The sequence below is a fragment of the Ovis canadensis genome, chromosome 1 (assembly GCF_042477335.2).
Source record: "Ovis canadensis isolate MfBH-ARS-UI-01 breed Bighorn chromosome 1, ARS-UI_OviCan_v2, whole genome shotgun sequence".
Taxonomy (NCBI): domain Eukaryota; kingdom Metazoa; phylum Chordata; class Mammalia; order Artiodactyla; family Bovidae; genus Ovis; species Ovis canadensis.
This window is the reverse complement of record NC_091245.1, coordinates 111,222,566-111,250,154: the sequence shown is the minus strand read 5'-3', so window position 1 is coordinate 111,250,154 and position 27,589 is coordinate 111,222,566. Positions and strand designations below refer to the sequence as shown.

Below are 27,589 nucleotides of genomic sequence, written 5' to 3'. Positions count from 1 at the left end.
TGAGTGACTGAACCGAACTGAACTGAGTACTTAGCAGGGAGTAGGGAGAAAATGTTACATTTAGTTTAAAGCTTGGTCTGACCTGACAATATTCCATCTCCTTGGCTGATAATCTGAAATAATTGAAAAATGCCCCCTGTTGTTATCCTCTTCTCTGCATTTTCTAGGGTTGGTGACCAGAGGTATAAAAGAGAATTTTTGTGAAAGATCTTTGGTTGTTTCTCCCATATGAGCCCCATGGGAGATTTATTGACTTTTAGCCCACCTGCCTCCTGGACATCTTTCGGGGTTTAAGGTGACAGAGGCTCTCTCCTTGACCAGTCTTCAGTCAGGCTCCTCTAAGCCCTCTTCTTTACTTAATGGTGGACTTCTGCATCTGTTATTGTCAGGCCTGGTTTTAGCAAGAATTCTGTAAAGTAAATTGAGAAACAACCCTTCACACTTGACATCTGATCACCCTTGATATCTAATCAAGTTCCTTATCCCCCACCCTTGATATCTATTCACCCTGGTCTGCCATCAGCAAGAATTTTGTCAAATCGGTTGAATCATAGTGTCCTTTACCATAATGCATCCTCTTTGGAACATCTTGACCCCCATCCTACTCCTTGATTATAAATGCCCACTTGCCCTTGCTGTATTTGGAATTGAGCTCAGCTCTATACTGACGTCTCTTTCTGCTAATACAGTATTCCTGAGTAAGACCGATTTTTTACTGCTTCATCTACTGTCCAGCCCTGGCTTTTCTTTGGTAGTACATATACTGTGACTTACATAAGACCCTTGGCCCCTTGGACCTCTTACCTAGGCTGCAACAATCAACACTGTTGATGACGTTGTTTTCATTTCTGTCTGATTGTTCAGGGTCCATTGGTGAGTCCGGATTCTGAACAGGTGCCCCAGATGATAGTCTACTGACAGATTTTGGTTCTTAAGATTCTGAGGATACTCTAGAAGATGGGTTAGAGGCCAAGGATTCTTTACTTGTGAGATACCTACTAGGCTGTAGCTTCCCTGGTGGCTCAAATGGTAAAAAATCTGCCTGCAATACAGGAGTTGTTCAGTCTGTTAGTCACGTCCAACTCTGCAACCACACGGACTGCAGCACGCCAGGCTTCCCTGTCCTTCACTATCTCGCGGAGCCTGTTCAAACTCATGCTCACTGAGTTGGTGATGCCATCCAGCCACCTCATCCTCTGTCGTCCCCTTCTTCTGCTTTCTATCTTTCCCAGCATCAGGGTCTTTTCTAATGAGTTGTCTCTTCACATCAGAGGGCCGAAGTATTGGAGCTTCAGCGTCAGTCCTTCCAATGAATATTCAGGATTGATTTCCTTTAGGATTGACTGGTTTTATCTCCTTGCAGTCCAAGGGACTCTCAAGAGCCTTCTCCAACACCAGTTTAAAAGCATCAGTTCTCCAGCGCTCAGCCTTCTTTATCGTCCAACACTCACATCCATACATGACTACTGGAAAAACCACAGCTTTGGCTAGATGGACCCTTGTTGGCAAAGTAATGTCTCTGCTTTTTAATATGCTGTCTAGGTTGGTCATCAGAGAAGGCAATGGCAACCCACTCCAGTGCTCTTGCCTGGAAAATCCCATGGACAGAGGAGCCTGGTAGGCTGCAGTCAATGGGGTTGTTAGGAGTCGGACATGACTGAGCGATTTCACTTTCACTTTTCACTTTTATGCACTGGAGAAGGAAATGGGAACCCATTCCAGTGTTCTTACCTGGAGAATCGCAGAATCTTGCCTGGTGGGCTGCTGTCTATGGGGTCTTACAGAGTCAGACACTACTGAAGTGACTTAGTAGCAGGTTGGTCATAGCTTTTCTTCCAAGGAGCAAGCATCTTTTAATTTCATGCCTGCAGTCACCATTTGCAGTAATTTTGGACCCCCCAAAAATAAAGTCTCTCACTATTTCCATTGTTTCCCCATCTATTTGCCATAACACGAAGGGACTGGATGCCATAATCTTCATTTTTTGAATGTTGAGCTTTAAGCTAGCCTTTTCACTCTCCTGTTTCACTTTCATCAAGAGGTTCTTTAGTTCCTCTTCACTTTCTGCCATAAGGGTGGTGTTATCTGCATATCTGAGGTTATTGATATTTCTCCCAGCAATCTTAATTCCAACTTGTGCTTCATCTAGCCCAGCATTTCACATGATGTACTCTGCATATAAGTTAAATAAGTAGGGTGACAATATACAGACTTGATGTACTCCTTTTCCTATTTGGAGCCAGTCTGTTGTTCCATGTCCAGTTCTAACTGTTGCTTCTTGACCTGCGTACAGGTTTCTCAGGAGGCAGGTAAGTGATCTGATATTCCCATCTCTTTAAGAATATTCCACAGTTTGTTGTGATCCACACAGTCAATGGCTTTAGCATAGTCAATGAAGCAGAAGTAGAAGCTTTTCTGGAATTCTCTTGCATTTTCTATGATGCAATAGATGTTGGCAGTTTGAGCTCTGGTTCCTCTGCCTTTTCTAAATCCAGCTTGAACATCTGAAAGTTCTCAGTTCATGTACTGTTCAAGCCTGGCTTGGAGAATTTTGAGAATTACTTTTGCTAGCATGAGAAATGACTGCAATGTGTGGTAATTAGCACATTCTTTGGCATTGCAATGAAAACTGACCTATTCCAGTCCTGTGGCTACTGCTGAGATTTCCAAATTTGCTGTCATATTGAGTGCAGCACTTTCACAGCATCATCTTAGGATTTGAAATAGTTCAGCTGGAATTCCATCACCTCCACTAGTTTTGTTCGTAATTATGTTTCCTAAGGCCCACTTGACTTTGAATTCGAGGATATCTGGCTCTAGGTGAGTTATCACAACATCATGATTATCTGGGTCAATAAGATCTTTTTTGTATAGTTCTGTGTATTCTTGCCACCTCTTCTTAACAATTCTGCTTCTCTTAGGTCTATGCTCTTTCTGTCCTTTTTGTACAGGAGGTAGTGATCAGAACAATCTGGAAGAAAAAGAAATGTAAAAAGGCAAAATGGTTATCTGAGGAGGCCTTAAGAATAGCTGAGAAGAGAAGCTAAAAGCAAAGGAGAAAAGGAAAGATATGCCCATGTGAATGTAGAGTTCCAAAGAATAGAAAGGAGAGATGAAAAAAAGCCTTCCTGTGTGAACAATGCAAAAAAGTGGAGGGAAACAGTAGAATGAGAGAGACTAGAGATCTCTTCAAGAAAATTAGAGATACTAAGGAAACATTTCACAAAGATGTGCACATTGAAGGACAGAAACAGTGTGGACAGAAGGACTGTGGGAGACCCAGGTTCCATCCTGGGTTGGGAAGATCCCTCAGAGAAGGAAATGGCAACCCACTCAAGTATTCTTGCCTGGGAAATCCCATGGACAGAGGAGCCTGGTGGGCTCCAGCCCATGGGTTCGCTAAGAGTTGGGCATGACTCTATGAGTAATACACACTGGGCTGTAAGGCTTTCTTTCTGGCTCTTTGTTTTGAGTAAGATTCATTCACTCCCTGAGTTCTGGGCTTGGTTCTTTGTTTCAAATGGAAATTCACTTTTGACTTCCTGGGCTAGAAAATTTTTTCTGGCTCTTTTTGTCAAGTGTGGATTTAGTCTTTGAGTCCTAGGTTGGGAATTTTTTCCCCCTGGCTCTTTTGAGGACTCTATTTTCTCTTTTTGATTCTGTTTCTTCCAGTGGAGCTTCTCAATCAGCTGAAACCCTCTTCTTGAACTCATATGACTATATGTTCCGCTAACTTCTGCTTGCTTTCTTGCTGGCATGACTAGACTACTGTTGATAGGAACTTCAGTGGGAAGCTGAGGATCTGCTCAATCTTGTTCCTCTGAGACTTCTCACTTCCCACTGCTTCCACTCATCCTTCCTCTTTCACCACCTTCAATATTTCCTTCTGCTCCTTTGAATCCTTTTTGCCTCTCTTCAGGCCCCTCCATCCTCTGTCCACCATGCCAGACCGTCTTCCTTCTCACTCTAGCCTCTCAGGCACTTGGACTTGTTGCCCTCTGTCCCCTGGGGCTCTCAAGGGACTAGTCATGTCCAACTCTTTGGGACTCTGTGGATTCTAGCCCACCAGGCTCCTCTGACCATGGGGGATTCTCCAGGCAAGAATAATGCAGTGGGTTTGCATGCCCTCCTCCAGGGGATCTTCCCAACCCAGGTATCGAACCCACGTCTCCCACTTTGCAGGCAGCTTCTTACTGTCTGCCCTTCAAGGGACTCAGGGACCCCCAAAAGCAATTGCATGAGGCTGAAAAGAAAAATAAGGAAGGCCAATTGGAAACAGACTGGATATTTTAACTGGGTCAGACTTTGGAGACAGCTTCACAGCAGCTGCTTCACATTCCCTCAGTCTCTCACCTATGATGTAGTCTAGTGTGTGTAAGACAGGGCAAAAGCTCTGCGGATATTGGTAAAAGGGTTTAACTCTCATATTGAGTAGTTAGCCTTGAATTTTTCCATTTGTCAGAAACACGATTTAGACAGAGAGTGGAAATAAACCAGTGAGTATTGGTGCTACTGTGTTTACCTGGCTCATGGCTAAAATTTTAGATGGAAAGGTATAAGATCTGTTTGCACCTGTCTGTGCATATGTTTATGGATATATGTACATATGTTATACATCTGTAATAGTTTCCTTCCTCTGAATGGTATTACCAAATTTATAAAGTCCTGTAAAGAGCTCTATTTAAATCAGCTTAGAGGTAAATGAGTGTTTATATAAATTAAATATTACTAAAATCTTCCAGAAATATAGGAACGAACCCAAAAACTGTGAGTTGAGCAAATCTTTGAAGATTATTTTGATACTGTTGACTAAGTAAAAACAGTGATACCTTCTGACTATCAGTATTGACTATAATACAAGCATACATTTTCATTCTACTTGGCTTTACTGGTCAAACAAGGTAATATATTATCTGCTAGATATTTAAGATTATAAAGTTTATCAGTTCAATCTAAAAAACAAATGTATAAGTAAAGATGCAGTAAAAATGAATTCCTTGATATCATTGCCTCAGAAATCCAGCACAGAAGTAAAACAAACAAAAACCTTCCAAGCATTTAATTTATTTTTTTCAGAGGTTTTCCGCTGCCCCCCCCCCCCGCCCCCCCGCCACCCCTGCAATATGGACTGTAAAAATAGTTAACAGGGAAATAATTGGAGATGATGGGAAGTTTTGTGTCTGCCTAAAATTAGTTTCCAAAATCTTTTTTTTTTGTAACCTACAATCTTAGAATTATGCCAAGTAATGGATATTCACTAAACATCTCAACCATTTCTAAGTAACCTGAACTGCTAAATAATTCATTAGTGAATATACATTGAAGTTTATGTGCTTTTTGCTTTTGAATTTTGTATGTTATAGAGAATCTAAATATATTTGCGTCTGTCAGTATGTTCTTTTTACCACATTGAAAAATATGAGGAAATATAGACCTATAAAATTGTAGATTCAGAAAATTTGTTAGTCTACCAGAGAATACTGATATGTGACAGGCAGTTCATAATTGTTCACTTCCTAGATTTTTTTCTGTGCAAGAGGGGTTACTAATATCTAAAAAATTATAATAAGTGTATGAAAATAAAACTACCAAAAATAATAAGGGAATAACTTTTTCAGGCAAAGTATACAGAAAAGTAGGATATGTTTCAATAAGAAAAAGTTTGCAATATGTGAAGCATGTGTCTTCAGCAAAGGAAAAGTAGAATAATTTTGTCCTAAAGTGGAATGACTATTTGTCCCAGAGTGAGAAAGAGAAAAATATAGGGGAAAAAATTGAATGGATATAGAAAGTTATAGGAGATTTAGAGGAAAAGTAATTTTATGTGTGGTTAAGCTGGCTAAGATTGAATGGATTTATTTATAAGGTGTTTTAAAGATAAGCTCAAAAATGTAACAGTGCAAAACTAGAATCTGTTTTTCTTTCTACTAATATAGCAGTTTTCTTGGATTGTTGGTTTGTTCTTAATAGATTGCAAAATATTTTTCTTTACCTTTTAAGTCATCCATCTAAGAAACAAAGATTTTGATCAGCATAATTTCGAATGCCTCATGTTAACCTTATCCTTGATTATTTAAGAAAACCAAGTCTTCTCACTTTTCAAGGAGCTAAGGGTATTTTTTTTTTTTTTGCACTTTTGACAATTTTTCCTTCCCCAAGTCAGATCCTAAATGAAATTATCTTGACTCCAAACTGACTTATTCCAAAGACTCCATGGAAAGTCTCAAGAGATTTGTTCTCTCACCTTGTGAAAAGAGAGATGTTATACTAATTTGGTTTATTTGATAGGTTAGATTATTGCATGGAAAGGCTTGTCCTCTTCCAAATAAGAAGTGATATTAATTTAGGATATATTTGTATGGGTAAATATAAATGTAAGTATTTCAGAAGTTGTATTAATTTCCTAGAAATTAGGACATCCATGAGATGTCCAATCACCATTCTAGTAATTATTCTATAATGTTGAGTGTCATGGAAACAACCAAATATCCTTATTAACTTAACTGTTACCAGATCTTAACCATGCCATTTTAAATACTTTATCACCCACAGACAGATTTTGTTTTGCTCTGATTCTTCCCTGGAAGTATTTGCCATTATCTATAGGCCAGAATGCTTTGTCTTCTCAGAGACCCTTGGAAAAGACTATGGCAAGAACTCTGGGCTAGAGGATTCTGATGGCTTAGCTTACATAATTTTGAGACCATACCACTGGACTGAGTTGGTATTTCTAGAACTCTAATAGAGAAACTGACAGGTTTATAAAACTGCTCACCCAAGATCAAGCAGAATAAGAATTATTTACATGGGACTGAATAAATTGGTAACGGCTGTGTTTTTGGTTTCAGATGTTTTGGATTTTTAACGTTCTGTTTTCTGGATATAAAGAATCCCTTTCTTTTTTCTTAGATTATATATAAGTGTTAGTTGATCAGTCATGTCTGACTGTTTGTGACCCCGTGGACTATAGCCTGCCAGGCTCCTCTGTCCGTGGAATTCTCCAGGCCAGAATACTAGAGTGGGTAGCCATTTCCTTCTCCAGGGGAATTCCTGAATTCAGGGATTGAATCGGGGTCTCCTGCATTGCAGGCAGGTTCTTTACCATCCGAGCCACCAGGGAAGCCCCACATGTGTCTGTGTATGTATGTATGTGTGTGTGCTGTGTGCTCAGTCGTGTCCAACTCTTTGTGACCCATGGGCCACAGGCCAACTCTTTGTGACCCACCAGGCTCTTCTGTCCATGGAATTTTCCTGGCAAGAATACTGGAGCAGGCTACCATTTCCTTCTCCAGGGGAGCTTCCCAATCAAGAGACTGAACTTCCGTCTCTTGCGTCTCCAGTACTGGCAGGTGGATTCCTTACCGCTAGCGCCATATGGCCTTTCCTGGTGACTCAGTAAAGAATCTGCCTGCAATGCCGGAGACCTGGGGTGATCCCTAGGTTGGGAAGATCCCCTGGAGAAGGGAAGAGCTACCCACTCCAGTATTCTGGCCTGGAGAACTGCATGGACAGAGAAGCCTGGCAGGCTACAGTCCATGGGATTGCAAAGAGTTGGATTTGACTGAGCAGCTTTCATCTTTTTTGTACAGTTCTTCCATGTATTCTTGCCACCTCTTCTTAATATCTTCTGCTTCTGTTAGGTCCATACCATTTCTGTCCTTTATTGAGCCCATCTTTGCATGAAATGTTCCCTTGGCATCTCTAATTTTCTTGAAGAGATCTCTAGTCTTTCCCATTCTGTTGTTTTCCTCTATTTCTTTGCATTGATCGCTGAAGAAGGCTTTCTTATCTCTTCGTGCTATTCTTTGGAACTCTGCATTTAGATGCCTATATCTTTCCTTTTCTCCTTTGCTTTCCACCTCTTCTCTTCACAGCTATTTGTAAGGGCTCCCCAGACAGCCATTTTGCTTTTTTGCATTTCTTTTCCATGGGGATGGTCTTGATCCCTGTCTCCTGTACAATGTCACAAACTTCATTCCATAGTTCATCAGGCACTCTATCTATCAGATCTAGGCCCTTAAATCTATTTCTCACTTCCACTGTATAATCATAAGAGATTTGATTTAGGTCATAGCTGAATGGTGTAGCGGTTTTCCCTACTTTCTTCAATTTAAGTCTGAATTTGGTAATAAGGAGTTCATGATCTGAGCCACAGTCAGCTCCTGGTCTTGTTTTTGTTGACTGTATAGAGCTTCTCCAACTTTGGCTGCAAAGAATATAATCAGTCTGATTTCGGTGTTGACCATCTGGTGATGACCATGTGCAGAGTCTTCTCTTGTGTTGTTGGAAGAGGGTGTTTGCTATGACCAGTGCATTTTCTTGGCAAAATTCTTTTAGTCTTTGCCCTGCTTCATTCTGCATTCCAAGGCCAAATTTGCCTGTTACTCCAGGTGTTTCTTGGCTTCCTACTTTTGCATTCCAGTCCCCCCTAGAATGAGAAGGACATCTTTTGGGGGGTGTTAGTTCTAAAAGGTCTTCATAAAACCATTCAGCTTCAGCTTCTTCAGCGTTACTGGTTGGGGGATAGACTTGGATAACTGTGATATTGAATGGTTTGCCTTGGAGACAAACAGAGATCATTCTGTCATTTTTGAGATTGCATCCAAGTACTGCATTTCAGACTCTTTTGTTGACCATGATGGCTACTCCATTTCTTCTGAGGGATTCCTGCCCACAGTAGTAAATATAATGGTCATCTGAGTTAAATTCACCATTCCAGTCCATTTTAGTTTGCTGATTCCTAGAATGTCGACGTTCACCCTTGCCATCTCCTGTTTGACCACTTCAAATTTGCCTTGAATCATGGACCTGACATTCCAGGTTCCTATGCAATATTGCTCTTTACAGCATCGGACCTTGCTTCTATCACCAGTCACATCCACAGCTGGGTATTGTTTTTGCTTTGGCTCCATCCCTTCGTTCTTTCTGTAGTTATTTTTCCTCTGATCTCCAGTAGCATATTGGGCACCTAATGATCTGGGGAGTTCCTCTTTTGGTATCCTATCATTTTGCCTTTTCCTACTGTTCATGGGGTTCTCAAGGCAAGAATACTGAAGTGGCTTGCCATTCCCTTCTCCAGTGGACCACGTTCTGTCAGACCTCTCCACCATGACCCGCCCGTCTTGGGTTGCCCCACAGGCATGGCTTGGTTTCATTGAGTTAGACAAAGCTGTGGTCCCAGCGTGATTAGATTGACTAGTTTTCTGTGAGTATGGTTTCAGTGTGTCTGCCCTCTGATGCCCTCTTGCAACACCTACTGTCTTACTTGGGTTTCTCTTACCTTGGACGTGGGGGTATCTCTTCACTGCTGCTCCAGCAAAGCACAGCTTCTGCTCCTTACCAGATAGTCATGATGATGTGATCACTACCTAGAACCAGATATCTTGGAATGTGAAGTCAAGTGGGCCTTAGAAAGCATCACTATGAACAAAGCTAGTGGAGGTGATGGAATTCCAATTGAGCTGTTTCAAATCCTGAAAGATGATGCTGTGAAAGTGCTGCACTCAATATACCACAAGAAAACTCAGCAGTGGCTACAGGACTGGAAAAGGTCAGTTTTCATTCCAATTCCAAAGAAAGGCAATGCCAAAGAATGCTCAGACTACCACACAATTGCACTCATCTCACACGCCAGTAAAGTAATGCTCAAAATTCTCCAAGCCAGGCTTCAGCAATACGTGAACTGTGAACTCCTTGACGTTCAAGCTGGTTTTAGAAAAAGCAGAGGAAACAGAGATCAAATTGCCAACATCCGCTGGATCATAGAAAAAGCAAGAGAGTTCCAAAAAAACATCTATTTCTGCTTTATTGACTATGCCAAAGCCTTTGACTGTGTGGATCACAATAAACTGTGAAAAATTCTGAAAGAGATGGGAATACTATACCACCTGACCTGCCTCTTGAGAAATCTGTATGCAGGTCAGGAAGCAGCAGTTAGAACTGGACATGGAACAATAGACTGGTTCCTAGTAGGAAAAGGAGTACATCAAGGCTGTATATTGTCACCCTGCTTATTTAACTTATATGCAGAGTACATCATGAGAAACACTGGGCTGGAAGAAACACAAGCTGGAAAAAAGATTGCCAGGAGAAATATCAATAACCTAAGATATGCAAATGACACCACCCTTAAGGCAGAAAGTGAAGAGGAGCTAAAAAGCCTCTTGATGAAAGTGAGAGAGGAGAGAAAAAAAGTTGGCCTAAAGCTCAGCATTCAGAAAACGAAGATCATGGCATCTGGTCCCATCACTTCATGGGAAATAGATGGGGAAGCAGTGGAAACAGTGTCAGGCTTTATTTTTTGGGGCTCTAGAATCACTGCAGATGGTGACTGCAGCCATGAAATGAAAAGACGCTTACTCCTTGGAAGAAAAGTTATGACTAACCTAGATAGCATATTCAAAAGCAGAGACATTACTTTGCCGACTAAGGTCCATCTATTCAAGGCTATGGTTTTTCCTGTGGCCGTGTATGGATGTGAGAGTTGGACTGTGAAGAAGGCTGAGCACTGAAGAATTGATGCTTTTGAACTGTGGTATTGGAGAAGGCTCTTGAGAGTCCCTTGGACTGCAAGGAGATCCAACCAGTCCTTTCTGAAGGAGATCAACCCTGGGATTTCTTTGGAAGGAATGATGCTAAAGCTGAAACTCCAGTACTTTGGCCACCTCATGCGGAGAGTTGACTCATTGGAAAAGACTCTGATGCTGGGAGGGATTGCGGACAGGAGGAGAAGGGGACGACCGAGGATGAGATGGCTGGATGGCATCATGGACTCGATGGACGTGAGTCTGAGTGAACTCTGGGAGTTGGTGATGAACAGGGAGGCCTGGCATGCTGCGATTCATGGGGTCGCAAAGAGTCGAACAGGACTGAGCGACTGAACTGAACTGAACTGAGCAGCTTTCATATATATTTGTAATGATTAGAAGATTATACTTTTATATAAAATGAAACACATATCTTTTCTCTCTGCCCAATTCCTTCAGAATTTGTGTTAATTTAGTGTTTGAAGAAAGTTATTCTCATTATATTTAATTAAATAGAACAGGGAGGATCATGTCTTTTATTTGAATATTGTATTCAAGATATAAAATCAAGGGGAGATGTATCATAAACAGAAAACCTATAGTTAAGCCAGGAGATAACAAAGAGAAGCTAAATATTTCATATATCAGTAAAACACCTGCCTTTCTTGGTTTACTTACTTTTTCCCCTACTATGTGGTGGGGAGGCTCATGGGACCTGACTTATAAGAAACCCGTTGTAGCAGCTCTTCCTCAGTTTTTAGGAAATCTGTAGGCTCAGATGATAACTCTAACTTGAGCATGTCTTTCTGAAATCTTCTGTTTTCATTACTTTGTGCTGTGCCTGTGCCTATGCCTTTCATCACCTATTACGTCTTCTCTTAGGTTGGTTTCAACTTTTGGTGGAAGGGAGAGGATGGTGAGGTGGGTTAAACCCTTGGCTGTTCCTTGTTTTCTGATCTTCATTGACTCCACTCTGCAAACTAAGGCCAGTGCCCCTGTGATGTGCTAAACTGGGACTACTCCCTCCTGAATCTAGAATCTTTTGCTCTTTTCTGTTTGGCAAAGGAGTTGACAGAATTGAAAACCCACTCTCCCTAAGCACCAACTAAGAACAAGACAGTGTGGGATGTGTTTCACACAAAAACAACAATAATAATATAGTGAGCAATATATAGAGTACACTAATACTATTAATTACAGTATTTTATATAATAAAACATTAACATATACTAAAATGCTACTAAATATATGATGCTATTAATATTATTTATTACATTATTATTAATCACAATAATACAACAAATGATGTATTGTTGATTATAATTTTTGTTGTTGTTGTTTAGTAATGTCTGATTCTTTGCAACCTCATGGATATTGCAGAAGGCTCCCCTGTTCTTCACTATTTCCCAGATATTAATTGCAATATCATTGACATAGATTATATACCAATCAATAGGCTGAATATTTTATTTGCAGGGCCTTCAGACAAGTAGTCAAATCCTTTAGCAACTCATGTTTCTTGCCAAAATATTTAACTTCTGCTATAAGTGCCTGGGAATCTTAGAGGGATTTTAAGCAAAGGTGACATGAGAGTTATTAAAATTATTTTCTTGATGACTTTGGGACACTGTTATGTCAATAATTATTTTATGGCATTCCAGGGGCTATAGAGAGCTTCCCAGGTGGTGCTAGTGGTAAAGAACCTGCCTGCCAATGCAGGAGGCGTAAGAGATGTGGGTTCAATCCCTGGGTCGGGAAGATCCCCTAAGGAGGGTATGGGCAACACACTCCAGTATTCTTGCCTGGAGAATCCCATGGACAGAGGAGCCTGGCGGGCTACAGTCCATAGTATCGCAAAGAGCTGGGCAGCACTGAAGCAACTTAGCATGCAGGCACTCAAGGGCTACTGGAGGTGAAGATTTGCCGTGGACCATGCGGCCCCAGACAGCTGTGTTCCCCTGGTTTCCAGGTGTGTATTTTATTAGATCAGCTCTGGGGATGTACTCCAGAGGAAGGAGGAGCCATAGCTCTTAGTGAGTGCAGCATCCCCTGACCTGTTCTAACCTTCTGTTTCTACTAACTGTGTCCTGGAAATCCCAAGTAACAGGTCCTCAGTGAAATTCCACAGAGACAAATAGTTGTGAGTAAAATAAGTAAAATAAGCTTCTTTGAGTGGGAAGTCCAAAATTTTCTCTTACTAGTAGAAGTTAAACCCCCCCCCCCTTTTTTTTTCTCTTACAACAGATTTTGTTTTTATTGCACACTGGTTATTTCTTATTTTCTGAATAACAACACAACTCAAAAATATGAGCCTTAAATAAAAGATGTTTGGAGCCATAAAAAAATATTGAACAAATGCTAGAAGTCATTGTGCTTTTACTGTAAATTAAGCATTTCAATAGATAGGATGTTTCAAAGAAAATAGCAATAGCCATAGGGGATCAGTGTAATTGACTTTAGAGCTGGTCTTTCCTGTGGGTAATTTTCCTTCTCGCTATCTTTGTCCTGTTGGAACAGAATTTCAGCTCGACTTCTGATGCCTGGTCAGCACATAATCCTGCATTTCACTGTTCACTGCCCACCACTCCAGGACTCTGGGTCAGATGGAGATACCTCCATACACAAGCCTGCCGGTCTCTTCTAGAGATGGACAGATAAAAATCCCCAATCCAATCCCTCCCACAAAGGCCTGGCTCTGATCAAACCCACCTCAATAGGAATTCTGATCCTTCCCCAGGACAATAGGGGGTGAGTCCTCACAGAGTAACCCTGTTGGAGTCCCTTTCTCACCCAAAGCTCCCTGTTGACCCAGAATCTGGCAGTACCAGAGGATGACTCCTTACTGGCCCAGGTGCCCACCTGGGCAAGGAACTCCTTATAGACCCTGGAGAAAATCTTGTCGCCCACAAGATAACACTCTACTCTCCAGTCCTAGGCTTAAAAGCAATCATCTCAAGATTCCCTGGTGGTCGAGTGATTAAGGATCTGCCTGCCAATGTAGGGGACACAGGTTTGAGCCCTGGTCTGGGAAGATTCCACATGCTACGGGGCCACTAAGCCTGTAGCCACAGCTACAGAGCCCATGCGCTTCAACTGCTGAAGCCCGAGTGCCTAGAGCCTGTGCTCGGCAACAAGAGCCACCACAATGAGATGCCCGTGCCCTGCCTCTAAAGAGGAGCCCCTGCTTGATGCAACTAGAGAAAGCCTGCCCACAGCAGTGCAGATGCAGTGCAGTAAAAAAAAAAAAGAAAAAAGGTCATCTCATTTTTATTGGCCTGTAGCTGTAGGAGAAAAGGCTTGAGACATGAGGAGAGGTCAGGATAAACACAAAGACACAGAGTGAAGTTCTACAGAGGTTTCTCCAGCTGTGTGATCAAGCTCACATGAGTGTTACTAGACCATTTAGGAAAAAATAAACACCTTCCTATTCATGTCTGTGAGAGAAAGAAGAGGCTACAACAATTTTCACTTAAAATGTCAATAGGAGAAGTCATAAATTCAGTCATGTATTTAATAACCTGTAGTCTTTCCTTCCCATGATCTCTCCATTCACACTTTTCCTACCACATAGGCTTATGCACCCTGACCTTCTAACCTGCCTGAGCAAAGGCTTCTGGGAGGTGGTAACAGAGACCCATGGCAGCAGCTATGTTCTTGGCCTGGGGCTGTTAGAGAAGCATGGGTGACCAGCATGAGTGTAGCAGACAACCCAGTGGTTGGTTATCTAGCCAGCTTCTGACTCACCTACGTAGAGAGTCTCAGGCTGTTCAGGGTTTATATTCACCTCTGGGTGGGTGAGGGGATGGAGAGCACCAATAACGTGTGAGTGATTTTCCAGGCCTGCCCCGTGGTGCCGCTGGTGGGGAAGGGAGGGCTACTTATTAGATACAGAGGACAGCCAGAGCTCCACTCCACTGTGACCCAGATTCTGTGCCGGGAGAGAGTGGTGTGGAGCTGTGGTGTTATGGGTGAGACAAGAGGCCGCACCAGCCACATGAGAAGGGCCTGATTCCACTCTCCAGGGGCCCCTTTGCCGATGGCCCTGTGCTCTGCTGGGAGTTCCTGAGCCATGTGGGTGGGAGGGGAGTCTGCCTGAACTCAGGCCTCTCATGAGCTGTGGGGGCAGGGACTTCTTTTCCTCTTATTCTTCTGTGAAGCAGTCTATTTGTGAGGGTATTCTTGGATTCTGGTTTCTGCTGTAGCCACAGAATCCACCTCTCTCTTACTAATTCAGTATGACATGCCAGCACTTTGCTACAGAGATTCAGAGCAATAGGGAACACCACCTCTGGTTTCTAAAGAATTGTCCTGAGACATCTTTCGTCTTTCCCTTTTCCTTTCCCCTTTCTCCTTATGACTTGACCTCCCAGACCCTCATTCACCATCTTCAGATGTCAGAATCTGACAGCTTTGTTCTCTTCTGCCCCAAGCTTGTCAAGGTGAGGTTCAGTGTTTGTATGTGGTGATACTGCCTTCACATCCGTTCAGGTGTATGTTTACTAAACACATTTTTTTAATGTAAACACAATTTTAATGAACTTCTCTTGTGTGCCATGCAGTATTTAGGTTTTGTAGATTAGAGAGTGGCTTTTTTGCTGGGCTATATCTAGTAACCTCCATTTCTTTTGTATTGGAGTTACAACCATCAAGTGTTGGAGTTACAATAACTCAACCTTGCTCTCCCTTCCATATTTCAAACTGAAGTTGTTTATGCATAGATATTATTCCATCTATTCCACTTTAAATCCCATTCAACTGCTCTACATCTTATTTTGGTTCTTCTCCTCCTGACCACTCCCCTTTTGTTTTGGTCAGTACCTCATCCCCTTTACTTCATCTTGCCTCCCAGCCTCATTGCCCTGATTCAGTAATTGCCTTTCAGAATCTCTTTTTCTTCTCTTCTAATCCGGAAAGCTGGCCAGACCCTAATTGTCACTTCCTGGAAGCAGTTCTCCACATTGTCATTCTTCTGATAACCTTGGTTAGGTTCAGTGGTGGAGTTGGGCTTAGGTTACCTTTTGTATCTTGAATGAAACACAGACTCATTTTCCTGGGGTCTAGAACCATTTACAGTTCTTTTCCAATCTATTGGTCTTGTCTTACTTCCTTCACAAATTCTATTGTGTACTCAAAGTCTTCTACTTTTGAATATATGCCCTGGGTCTCCCCTTTAAATTCTTTGATTCATTCTCTTCTCTGTAATCTAAGTAGCTTTCAGACATATCTGTTTCTCAAAACCCCAGTTCTTGAAAGTCTATCTTATATGCCATTTGCCTCATGAAGTCTTTCCTGATCTCCTGACAGATGGGATATTTCCATCTTCTGAATGCCATAGTGATGAAGGAAAAAGATTTTGGAATTGGACAAATATGGACTCTAAGCAGAGCACTCTCATTTCTAAATTTGGAACCTCAAGCAAACACTGAAACTCTTTGAACATTTAACTCCTCATATGTGTACAGTAATATAAGTTGCCACCCTTTGTGAGGTTTTAGTGGCCAGCAGATACACAGTGCTTTTTACAGAGTAAGTTCTTGAAAGTCATTATTATGGCATTTTTCTGTTATTACAATATTATCTCACAGTATAGTTATTTGTATATTCCTCTAAACACCCTTACAAAATCTCACAAAATATTCTATTTTATCCTTATCTCTGAGATCCCACCCATCATCTAGCACTTTTCTTCGTATATATCTTAGGGACTCATTAGATGTTTGTTGAATTATAATGTTAATATAAATTTGTGGAATTACAATAAGTGAAGAGATAAGGGAACAGATAGAAATTGGAGATATTGCTGTGAACTCATGATTTTCACTGTGTGTGTGTGTGTGTGTGTGTGTGTGTGTATTTGAGTCACATGTTTCCAAGCTGTTTCCAATGCAAGTGCCTGAAAGCAGATCCAGAACTTCCTTTCTATATACTGCATATCAGTAAAAAGAACCAGTAATGCTTGGGGAAATGGTTAATTCTAGGTCTCAGGCAGGGAAACACAGAATCTGGACTTTTATTTTTAAAACCAGAAAGGAAGGAAATGATCAAAGAATAATATGAACGTGTCAAAAGGACATCAAAGTCAGCTTGAAGGCGATTTCACTGAGCAAACTGAAAATAACTTAAGAATCAATATAAATTGTCAAAATAATTATAATATATTGAATAAACAATGTAAACAATGAATCATAAAATTATATATATATATAAATAATTGATAAAGGACAGGAAAATGTATTTATCAAACAATTATCAAAACTGCCTCCCTGAAAAATATTTTATTAATTTTAAGAGAAAGAGTACTTCAAAGTAGAGAATCTTGACTTATGCCACTTTAAGCAATCCAGCTGGGTATCATTAGAAGTGGGATAACTCAGAACCATGTGCCTCTTGATAGCATGCAGTGAAAAAGCACAACGTCACTTCTGTCCTGCCAAAGATCCATAACCTGCTTCTAATCATGAGAAGACATTAGACAAATTAAACTTCAGAGACTTTTAATAAAATACCCAACTTATAATCTTTGGAAATATCCAAGTTAGGACAGACAAGGGATTGCTGAGAGACTGTTCTAAACTAAAGAAGATTAACAAAGCATGCCAATAAATGCAAAGCTTGATTCTGAGCTGGATTTATGTTTTGGACACCTGGCAAAACACTGAATGGGACCTGAGGATTAGAAGATAGTGAGTCAGTGTTACTTTCCTGATTGGGGTGATGACTTTGTGGTACGTAGGTGAATGTTCTTGTTTGTAGGGACTACGAAAGTATTTAAAGGTGATAAGCTCTGTCTCAAAAACTTACTCTAATGGTTCAAGAAAAAGTTCTTTGTATTGCACGTTCAACTTTTCTGTAAATTTGAGGAGGGGGAAGGAATTTAAAGAGAAAGTGGTACTTAGTCTTGCCTGGGAAGATAGTTGAGCAACAGTAAAAAGGAAAGTAAGAGAAATTATTAGGGACATGGGAAAAACGGGGATGAATCTTTGTAGATTTTCTAGATGGACATGAGCATTGGGTGATCATTAACTCAGGAGATTAGCTTCTTTGGGAAATAATGTCCTTGATCAGGTGGAAGGAGAAGAGGTAAGGTTGGGGGGCTCTAATTTTCCTCCTGCTCTTTCTTTTCTAAAATAAGTTATTCTTTCTCAGGCCCTTGGGCAAAAGCATTACTGGGTTAGGAAGAATCGGAAGGGGTATGATATTTTACATTTTGGAAGGGGAAAGCATTGGTATTGTGATATGCAGAACTGAAATCTGGGTCTAATTTCTGTTTCCTGCCAGTAAGTGTTGAGATGAGTGACAGTGGTTCTTAACTCTGTGTCTTTGTAATTTCACTGTGCTGTGTGATAGAATTTCCTTTTTCTTAGAAAACTTTCAAAGGAGTATTTAAGGCTGTAGGGGCATGATGTATCCAACTTACCCTCAACTCCTTTAGAGTTAGATTTAGGAGAGACAGATGAGGCAAAATATAAACAATTGGTGAATCCAGGAAAGAGTATGTAGGAGTTCCTTGTAGTATACTTGCAACTTTCCTATAACTTTGAAATCTTGTTAAAAATCTCAAGTGTTGGGGGAATGGAAATCAGTAACGGCATTGCCTTTGTCAGGCCTGAGAGAAACTTAAACTAGGAGGGAGCAGAGATGTTGGAGACTGTTATTGTTGTTTAGTCTCTAAGTCGTGTCTGACTCTTTTGTGATCCCAAGGACTGTAGCCCACCAGGCTCGTCTGTCCATGGAATTCTCCAGGCAAGAATACTGCACTGGGTTGCCACTTCCTCCTCCAGGGGATCTTTCCAAACCAGGGATTGAACCCACATCTCTTGCTTGGCAGGTGGATTCTTCAGCCCTGAGCCACCAGGGAAGCCCAGTGTCGGAGATAACTGAGGATTAACTGAAGAATTTATGAATGTGCTTCGGATAACTTCTAAAGTCAAGGATTATGCAAATTATCAAGGTCACTGTAAGCTCTGTAAAAGGAAAAGACTGAAACAAGAGATTACTGGACTTGAAACAATATAGAACAGGATTTGGGGCTATTAAAGAGTTCCTTATCCTGACTTCCACTGAAATGCTCTGGAGGTTTGAGAACATATAACTGGATGGAAACAGGTGTCATAGGTAACATGACTGCTTGATTATGATCCTGGCATTTGTGTGTTAAATTGGAGGTGTACATATCTAGTCTGATAGAATGACCTTATACTATAAGGTATAAGGAGGAAGGAAAAGTACATTAAAGCCTTTACACCATATTGTAACTTCCATGTAGGAAAGGGAGGAATAAGCATAGATCAAGCGGAAAAATTAAAATATCATTTGCTGCAGTCTTGGAAGAGTCTTGAAGGATGCTCAGGGAAAAGGGATTTGGATCAGTCCAGAGGAGTGGGCACTGGGTAAAGATAGGGAGCCATGGATGGCTCTGGAGGTAAAGAATCTGCTTATAATGCAGAAGACAGGAGGCCATGGGTTCAGTCCCCTGAGGAGGAAATCGTGATGCATTCAGTATTCTTGCCTGCAAAATCCCATGGACAGAGGGACCTGGTGGGCTACAGTCCATGGGGACACGAGCTGGATACAACTTAGCTACTAAACGATAACAACAAAAGGGAACTCTGAATGCCAGGAGCATGACATATTTGTTGGAAAGTCTCCCAGAAGGAGTCTAACTGCTAATACTCAGGCTAAGAAAATCTGTCTTGCTAAAATGGAAATGGAATTTATTAGCAAATGAGTGTCCTTGGGAAATACTGTTTATGTACTTAAGTGCCCTTGGAAGCGCTATAGAGGCTAATCTCTCATCTTCTAAAGTCCATGATAGGGGCAGAGACACCGTCTGAGAGGATGGCTTCAGGATCACAAATCACCAACCATTTGGGAAAAATAAAGTCCTCTTTTTAATAAGATCCCTTGACACCTGTCTGGAATCTGACTCTATTCATTCCCTTGAGACACTCGGGAAGTTCTGAGGAAAAGAGACCCTGGAGAACTGGGCTAGCCAACATGGCTTTTCCTTGGAGATTCTTCTCATGATGTCTGAGCTTATACGTTTTCCTTCTCCTCCTCCTACAGACGTAACTTTCAGGGCCAGTGTGCATGTCATGTGCCTCTTTTTCTCTAAGCTCCAGTCCTATCTAGAGAGAGAGAAAGTGATTGTAAGATTGTAAAGCCCCAAAGAAGCATCAGGGTTTTTTGCTTTTGTAGATGCTTTCAGATTGTTTGCAATGTGCTTGGGTTACCTGTATGTGTGTCTTAACTTAAGCAAGCTCTAGCCCCTTGTGCTCCTGCATCCTTTTTGGGCCAGGATCTGGAGTTCTGGGATGGGAAGCTACAAAGACATGCCAACTGGGTTCATGTCTTTAAAAAAAATAAAAAGCACGGCCTGGCAGATTCTTTCCCATCCTATGATCAAGTGTTTTTCTTTTTCTGGCTTCTTCAGATAGCTATAATAATTAGAGATTTTTAAAGAGTCCCTGGCATCTTGAAATTTGTGTTTCAAGGTCTCTGGAGAGGAGGTAACAGAGTTTTTGTTTTTTTTGCAAGAATAATTCGCATGTAATATTTTTGTGAGGTTGGCCAAAGTTGCATGTTTTAAGTTCCTTCTCACTTCCTAACAAGTTCACTCCAATTTAAATAACATACATGATTTGTTGTAAATATCAATACACTCTGTAATAGTTTCTTTTCTTGTAAATGCAGTTCTCTTCACATCTTTAAGCTTTTTTTTCTCATTTCTATTTGGAATGTAATCTTCCTGATTAAAACATTAGCTATTCTATCTTTTCATTGTATTCTGCTGTTTCAATGTTCTTATTTTCCCGAGGATAATCTAGAAATAATTTCTCTCTGTCTTTCCATCTTCCATTGTCTCACACTGTTTTCTTCTTTGTTTTTGTTGACTGTTAAAAAATACTTGGATGGTTTCTTCCTATCATAGAGCCACACCAAGAAAAATTTTAAATGGTTTGCCCAAGACCACACGCGTTTTGGTTTTCTTTTTTTTGGCCACCCCTTGTCACATGTGGGATCTTAGTTCCCCAACAAGGGATTGAACCCATGCCCCCTGCACTACTACTACTACTACTAAGTCACTTCAGTCGCGTCCGACTCTGTGCGACCCCATAGATGGCAGCCCACCAGGCTCCGCCGTCCCTGGGATTCTCAAGGCAAGAACGCTGGGGTGGGTTGCCATTTCCTTCTCCAATGCATGAAAGTGAAAAGTGAAAGTGAAATCGTTCAGTCGTGTCCGACCCTCAGTGACCCCATGGACTGCAGCCTTCCAGGCTCCTCCGTCCATGGGATTTTCCAGGCAAGAGTACTGGAGTGGGGTGCCATTGCCTTCTAACCACTGGGCCATCAGGGAAGTCCCCGAGACCATGTGTTATGACATTAGCAGATTCCACATCAGGTTCCGACTCCCCAAGTCCCAGCCAATTCCCATGCTTCCTACATCACAGTGAGCCCCTGAAGAACTGTGGATCTAGCAGTGACAGATTTGCAGCCATAGAATCTTATTTTTGGCCAAATGAGAATCTTTTTAAAAATCAACTTAGATGAGGTATATTACATTACATCCTATTGTACTATATAATGTTGCACAATGTGATAAACACCATGTTTACTGTGAATAATGTAACAAAATGCACCAATATAGGTATACATTTTGGTGAATTTTGTTAACTTTATATGACTGTGTAACTACCATCATAATCACGAACATTCCCTTTATCCCTAGAAGTTCCTTAGTGTTCTTTTAGTCAATTCCCTGCACCAATTCTGGTAACCACCTCTTGCTTTATTGCAAGCGTAGATTAAAATTATATTTTCTAGAGTGCCCCATAAATGGAATCACATTGTATCCACTCTTTTATGTCTGACTTCTTCGGTTTAATATAATGCTGGAAAGGATCAGTCACGTTGTTTGTATTAGTAATCTGCTCCTTTTATTGCTGAGCTGTATTTCATTGTATAGATACACCATAAAAGTTTCAGTGGTTTTCAGTTTTTGGCTTTTAGAAATAAGGCTTCTAGGATATTCATGTTCGCTTCTCTATATGGACATGAGTTTTAATTTCTCTTGTGTAAATACTTAGGAAAAATATTGAATCATGGAGTAAGTATGTATTTATCTTTCTAAAAATATGCCAAACTGTTTTACAAATTGGTTGTTCTGTTTTATAAGACTGCCATCAATATTTTAGAGTTCCAATTCTTTTGCTTCCCTGACAACATTAGGGGTTGTCAAGTTTTTAACTTTAGCCCTTTGAATGGGCATGGAGTAGTATCTCAGGGTGTTACTTTACATTTCTCTGGTGGCTAATAAGGCTGTGATGTTGAGAATTCTTTCATGTACTTACTCACCATTTGTATATCTTCTTATGTAAAATGTCTATTTAAATATTTTTCCAATTTAAAAAATGTCTCTTAGTATTGAGCTCTAAGAATTCTTTATACATTTGAAAACAAGTTTAGATATGTATATTGTGGATATTTTTTCCCAGTCTGTGGCTTTCCTTTTCATTTTTCTAACAATGTCTATTGAAGCATAGAAGCTTTATTTTGATGAAGTTCAGTTTGTGATTTTGTCCTTTTATAGTTTATGCTGTTTTATTTTGTGTCTAGGAAATTTTCTCATTCCAAGGTCATGATTTTATCACATATTTTCATCTAGAATTTTTGTTTTAACTTTTATATCTATGTCTTTGATTGACTTTGATTTTTTTGTAAATGGCATGAGGTAAGATTTGAGGTTTATTTTTTTCTGTCTAGCTATCCAATTGTTTGTAACAGCAACATTTGTTGATAATACTATTATTAAGATATTTAAAAACTTTGTAAAAAAATTAATTGACCATGTATATGTGGATCATTTTTGATCTGTGTTTTGTTCCACTGAGCTGTATGTCTATCCTGATACCAGTACTATGCTGCCTCGATTACTGTAGTCTTCAGTTGCAATAGTGTAAGTTTTTAAACTCTTTTTAGAAATTGCTTTGGCTTTTGTAGTTCATTGCATTTCCATATATGTTTTAGAATGGGAATAGGTTTTCTTTCCTGACTAGAGGATTTGGTACCCTAGTCTTATGAGGGTCATTTTGAATCCAGACATTGGGAGAGACATAAGATATTATTTAAGAAAGAATTCCATTGAATGTGATGATGATGTACATGTGACTCCAAAATGCTGACCTTTGTTGATTGGAATAATGGTGAGGTCATCAAGAAAGACAGAAGTTAAGATAAAGAGTGCTTGTGCTTAGTTGCTCAGTTGTGTCTGACTCTTTGTGACTCCATGGACTGTAGCCTGCCAGGCTCCTCTGTCCGTGGGGTTCTCCAGGCAGAATACTGGAGTGGGTTGCCATTTCCTTCTCCAGGGGATCTTCCCAACCCAGGGACTGAACTTGGGTCTCCCGAATTTGCAGGCAGATTCTTTACCATCTGAGCTACCAGGGAAGCCCAAGATGTAGAGGGTATATGTCCCAAATATAAGAGGGTAAATGTTTATTAGTTTTTGAAAAAGTAAAATGTATTATGTCAGCAAGACCCATAAGTAGAAGAATCCAGAGGATTCTTTGAGGAAAAGATTGATGATAGAAGTAGCAATCTGATAGCAATTAACATAGAAATTGTAACCAGAAAAACTGAGGAGAGTGTGGAAAGGAAAAAGCAAAGGCCAAGGATTGACCAAAGAACAGCATTTCCATTACGATATAGGTTGAATGAGCAGCTTCATGGGAGAGAACTAAATTAGTGCTGAGAAAAGAGAAAACTAGTGTGGTGTCATGGAAACTAAGGTCAGAGAATGTTTCCAGGAGGCATGGTTTTCAGAAGTGTAAAATGAATCAGAGGGAAAAGAGAAAGAGGAAAAAGCAAAGTCTGACACTTTTAGCAATGGAGACTTCTTTGACATTTGAGAGAACAGTTTTGTAGGAGTGACCACGACGAAACCAACTTTCAGGGAATTATGGCAGGTGGGAGAGAAAGTCTATTTCATAATTCTAAATAAGAAAGGAGGGAGAGCAATGGAATGATCACTGTAGAGAGCCTCAAAATCAAATGCACATTCTCCACACAGGTTGTGTACTCTGGCTTTTTGGTAGAGGGAACTAGTGCACTCTATTTCTTATAATTATATCAAATTCTGTGTTCACCAAATTTTTAAAAATTTATAAGCCAATTCAGCTCCTAGCAGCTGGCAGACTCCTTTCTCCTCCTCCTCTCAACTCTGATGCTTGCATTCCCTTGTTCACGACTTGAATTGTTCACCCCCTTTCTTACTACAGTGGAAACTAAACCGTGTTCTCCCAATTACCTGTCTCTCTTCCTGAGTTCATTCTTAAAAAGGACTACTGAGGTCAGCAAAAAAACATTACTGTGGCGGGACTTGAGTGAACAATTTTAGTGGAGAGATCACAACACAAATTGCCCTGCAATTCTTTGAGGGTGTGATGACATGTTTGGACCACATTCTTTCTCTGAATTGAGGTTTCTAGATTCAAAACTCAACTGAAATACTGTGTAAAAGTTATTGGTGGCCCTATCACCAGATCCAGTGATGACTGATCAAAGTTCATCTTTCAGATTACTTTCTTCTGCTATATCATTGCCCCCCAAAACTTTCATCTTTATCTTTTTCTTGACCTGCACTTCATTAGTAAGCCTCTTGTTCCTGGAGTTTGTTTTAAGCGGTAAACCGCATTACTGATCGGGACACAGGGCAATTTCTCTTTCAGGGCTCGCTCTTCCCTTTCCCAAAATCAATGCTGTGAGTATTTTCTCAGAAGTCTCCATGCACAGGGCAAGTTTGCACCTAGTGGTTGTGTTTACATGTATAAACCCCACAGAGGCAACCAGAGTTTTCTCTTTCTATTCAGGGGTCATATACATGAGCTTGCTGGTCACAAAGGGGGAACTGGGCTCACTCAATTCAGCTATCATTGTCCCTTCTATGAAGTTCAATTGTTGATGGGAATTTTCCCCTTGATGACTGCCTCTCTCTGTTGCTTTAGGACACTGATATAGCAGAATGCAGAGAAAGAACTTCACAGAAGTGGCAGAATTCATCTTCCTGGGATTCTCCATCTTTGGAAATCACCAGATAACCCTCTTTGTGGTTTTCCTCTCCACCTACATTTTCACTCTGACTGGGAACATCATCGTTATCACTGTCATCTGCATTGACCGTCACCTCCACACTCCCATGTACTTCTTTCTGAGCATGCTGTCTAGCTCAGAGACGGTGTACACTCTGGTCATCATCCCACGAATGCTTTCTGGTCTCATTTTTTATAACCAGCCTATATCTTTGGGAAGCTGTGCAACTCAGATGTTCTTTTTTGCCATCTTGGCCGCTAATAATTGCTTCTTGCTCACAGTAATGAGCTATGACCGTTATGTGGCCATCTGCAAGCCCCTGAGGTACACAGTCCTCATGAACAAAGGTGTGTGTGCTAGGTTAGTCTGTGGGTCCTTTGGGACTGGTCTTGTTATGGCAGTTCTCCATGTAACGGCCATGTTCAACTTGCCCTTCTGTGGCACCGTGGTGGAGCACTTCTTCTGTGACATTTACCCAGTCATGAAACTTTCTTGTATTGATACCACTGTCAATGAGATAATCAATTATGGTGTAAGTTCATTTGTGATTATTGTGCCTGTTGTCCTGGTCTTCATTTCCTACATCCTCATTATCTCTTCCATCCTTAAGATACCCTCAGTCGAGGGCCGGAAGAAGACCTTTGGCACGTGTGCCTCTCACCTCACTGTGGTCGTTGTCCACTACGCCTGTGCCGCCATTGCCTACCTCAAGCCCAAATCAGAAAATGCAATAGAAGAAGATCTTCTTCTCTCTGTGACCTACACCATCATCACTCCCCTGCTGAACCCTGTTGTTTACAGTCTTAGGAACAAGGAGGTCAAGGATGCCCTGCGTAGAGCTGTGGGCAGAAACAGTTCTTAACAGATTGAATTGTTTTGTCAAAAGACCTTTGGCTCAATGTAATGTGTCTACTCACAAACATGCCACGATAGAGAAGTTCATCAAATACAGTGTTTGTGGAGAATAATGTCAAAGAGTTGAAATGCTTTTCTTTCTCATGCTCTAGGGGCAAAGCAGAAAGCAAGGTTTTTGCTCTGATGAATTTTGTTACCAGATACAAGAATCATTCCAAGCCAGAGTAAGACTACTTGTTTCTGTGCCTGAGGAGTTCTGTTTAGAGACCTCTTTTGGCCTTGATTTTACCTGGCTCCTCTCAGGCAGTCAGACTCTTGATGTAGTCTGGTAAGAAGATGTGAGAAGAGGCAGCTGGAACAGATGTGGAAGAGGTCTTAGGAAATGAAGCGACAGAGACAGCCCAAGGACGGCTTTCATTCTCAGAAGCTGAGTCACTTGCCCTGTAGCAGTCATTTCAGAACTCCTGCTGACTGAAAAATGAAGAGCCTCAGAAAAGGGTAGCACTTGTTTTTTTTTTTTTTTTAATAAGAGAGAAGTAGGTTTTATTAATCTAAAGGCTTTTTTTTTTGCCAAAATAAACTATACACATTTATAAATTTCATAAAAGTACTCTACAGTATTAAAAATGAGGATATAATAACACAGAGAAAGGGCATTAAAAATATATTAACCAGGAGAGTATTGATAGAAAGATGGAAAAACGTTAATGGCACAAACTAGAGTCCAGAAAGAAACCTGTACCTGTGTGGTTAACTGTTTGCTTTCTTTTTCTTTTTTTTAAGAAGCAAAGGCAAATTCAGTGGAGAATGGAAACTGTTTTATCAATCCATGCTGGAACAACTGGATGTCTATATGCAAAAACACCAGTTATGATCTACATCTTGCACTTTATACAAAACTGACTCAAAAATACGGTAGAATTAAATGTAAAATCTAAAATTACAAAACTTTTAAGAGAAAATATTTGTGCCTTTCTGTTAGGCAAAGGTTTATTTTTTGTATGACACCAAAAGCACAGTTTATAAAAGATAAAAAAGATAAATAACCTCATCAAATTTAAGAATTTCTACCCTCAGAACATACTACTAAGATGAGACAACAGCTTAGAAAAAATTTGCATTTCACAAATGTGAAAGGGATCAGATCTGGAATATATAAAGAGCACTCAAAATAAAAAAAAAAGCACTCAAAAGAAAGCAAACAAACCAAGGTATAAATGGACCACAGATTTAAACAGGTATTTAATTGAAGATTAATTAATGGCAAACAAGTACATGAGAACATGTTCAATATTAGCCATTAGGGAAATGCAGATTAAAATCACAATGAGCTACCATCACACATATTAGCATATGCAAATTAAAAGTAATGATGACAAACATTATGATATGGAAAAATTTTGTGAAGGATATTGTTTTTAGGCATGTCAAGGTATCAGTCAGTTCAGTTCAGTTGCTCAATCATGTCTGGTTCTTTGTGACCCCACAGACTGCAGCATGCCAGGCTTCCCTCTCCATCATCAATTCCTGGAACTTGCTTAAACTCATATGCATTGAATCGGTGATGCCATCCAACAGTCTCATCCTGTCATCCCTTTCTCCTCCTGCCTTCAAATTTTCTCAGCATCAGTATCTTTTCCAATGAGTCAGTTCTTTGCATCAGGTGGCCAAAGTATTCATCTTCAGCATCAGTCCTTCCAGTGAATATTCAGGACTGATTTCCCTTAGGATCGATTGGTTTGATTTCCTTGCAGTCCAAGGGACTCTCAAGAGTCTTCTCCAACACCACAGCTCAAAAGCATCAGTTCTTTGGCACTCAGCTTTCTTTATGGTCCAACTCTCACATCCATACATGACTAGTGGAAAAACCATAGCTTTGACTAGATGGACCTTTGCTGGCAAAGTAATGTCACTACTTTTTAATATGCTGTCTAGGTTGGTCATAACTTTTCTTCCAAGGAACAAGTGTCTTTTAATTTCATGGCTGCAGTCTCAATCTGCAGTGATTTTGGAGCTCCAAAAAATAAAGTCTGCCACTGTTTCCACTGTTTCTCCATCGATTTGCCATGAAGTGATGGGACTGGATGCCATGATCTTAGCTTTTTGAATGTTGAGTTTTA

General features: G+C 40.5%; 1 protein-coding gene across 1 annotated transcript; it reads left to right on the top strand.

Annotated features, from left to right (window-relative positions):
* The first annotated feature begins 20,873 nt into the window (after nucleotides 1–20,873).
* On the top strand, nucleotides 20,874–26,646 carry LOC138430093 (olfactory receptor 10J5). Its single transcript, XM_069571933.1, has one exon. The coding sequence runs from the start codon at nucleotides 24,547–24,549 to the stop codon at nucleotides 25,474–25,476; it is 930 nt and encodes a 309-aa protein (XP_069428034.1). The 5' UTR covers nucleotides 20,874–24,546; the 3' UTR covers nucleotides 25,477–26,646.
* Nucleotides 26,647–27,589: the final 943 nt, after the last annotated feature.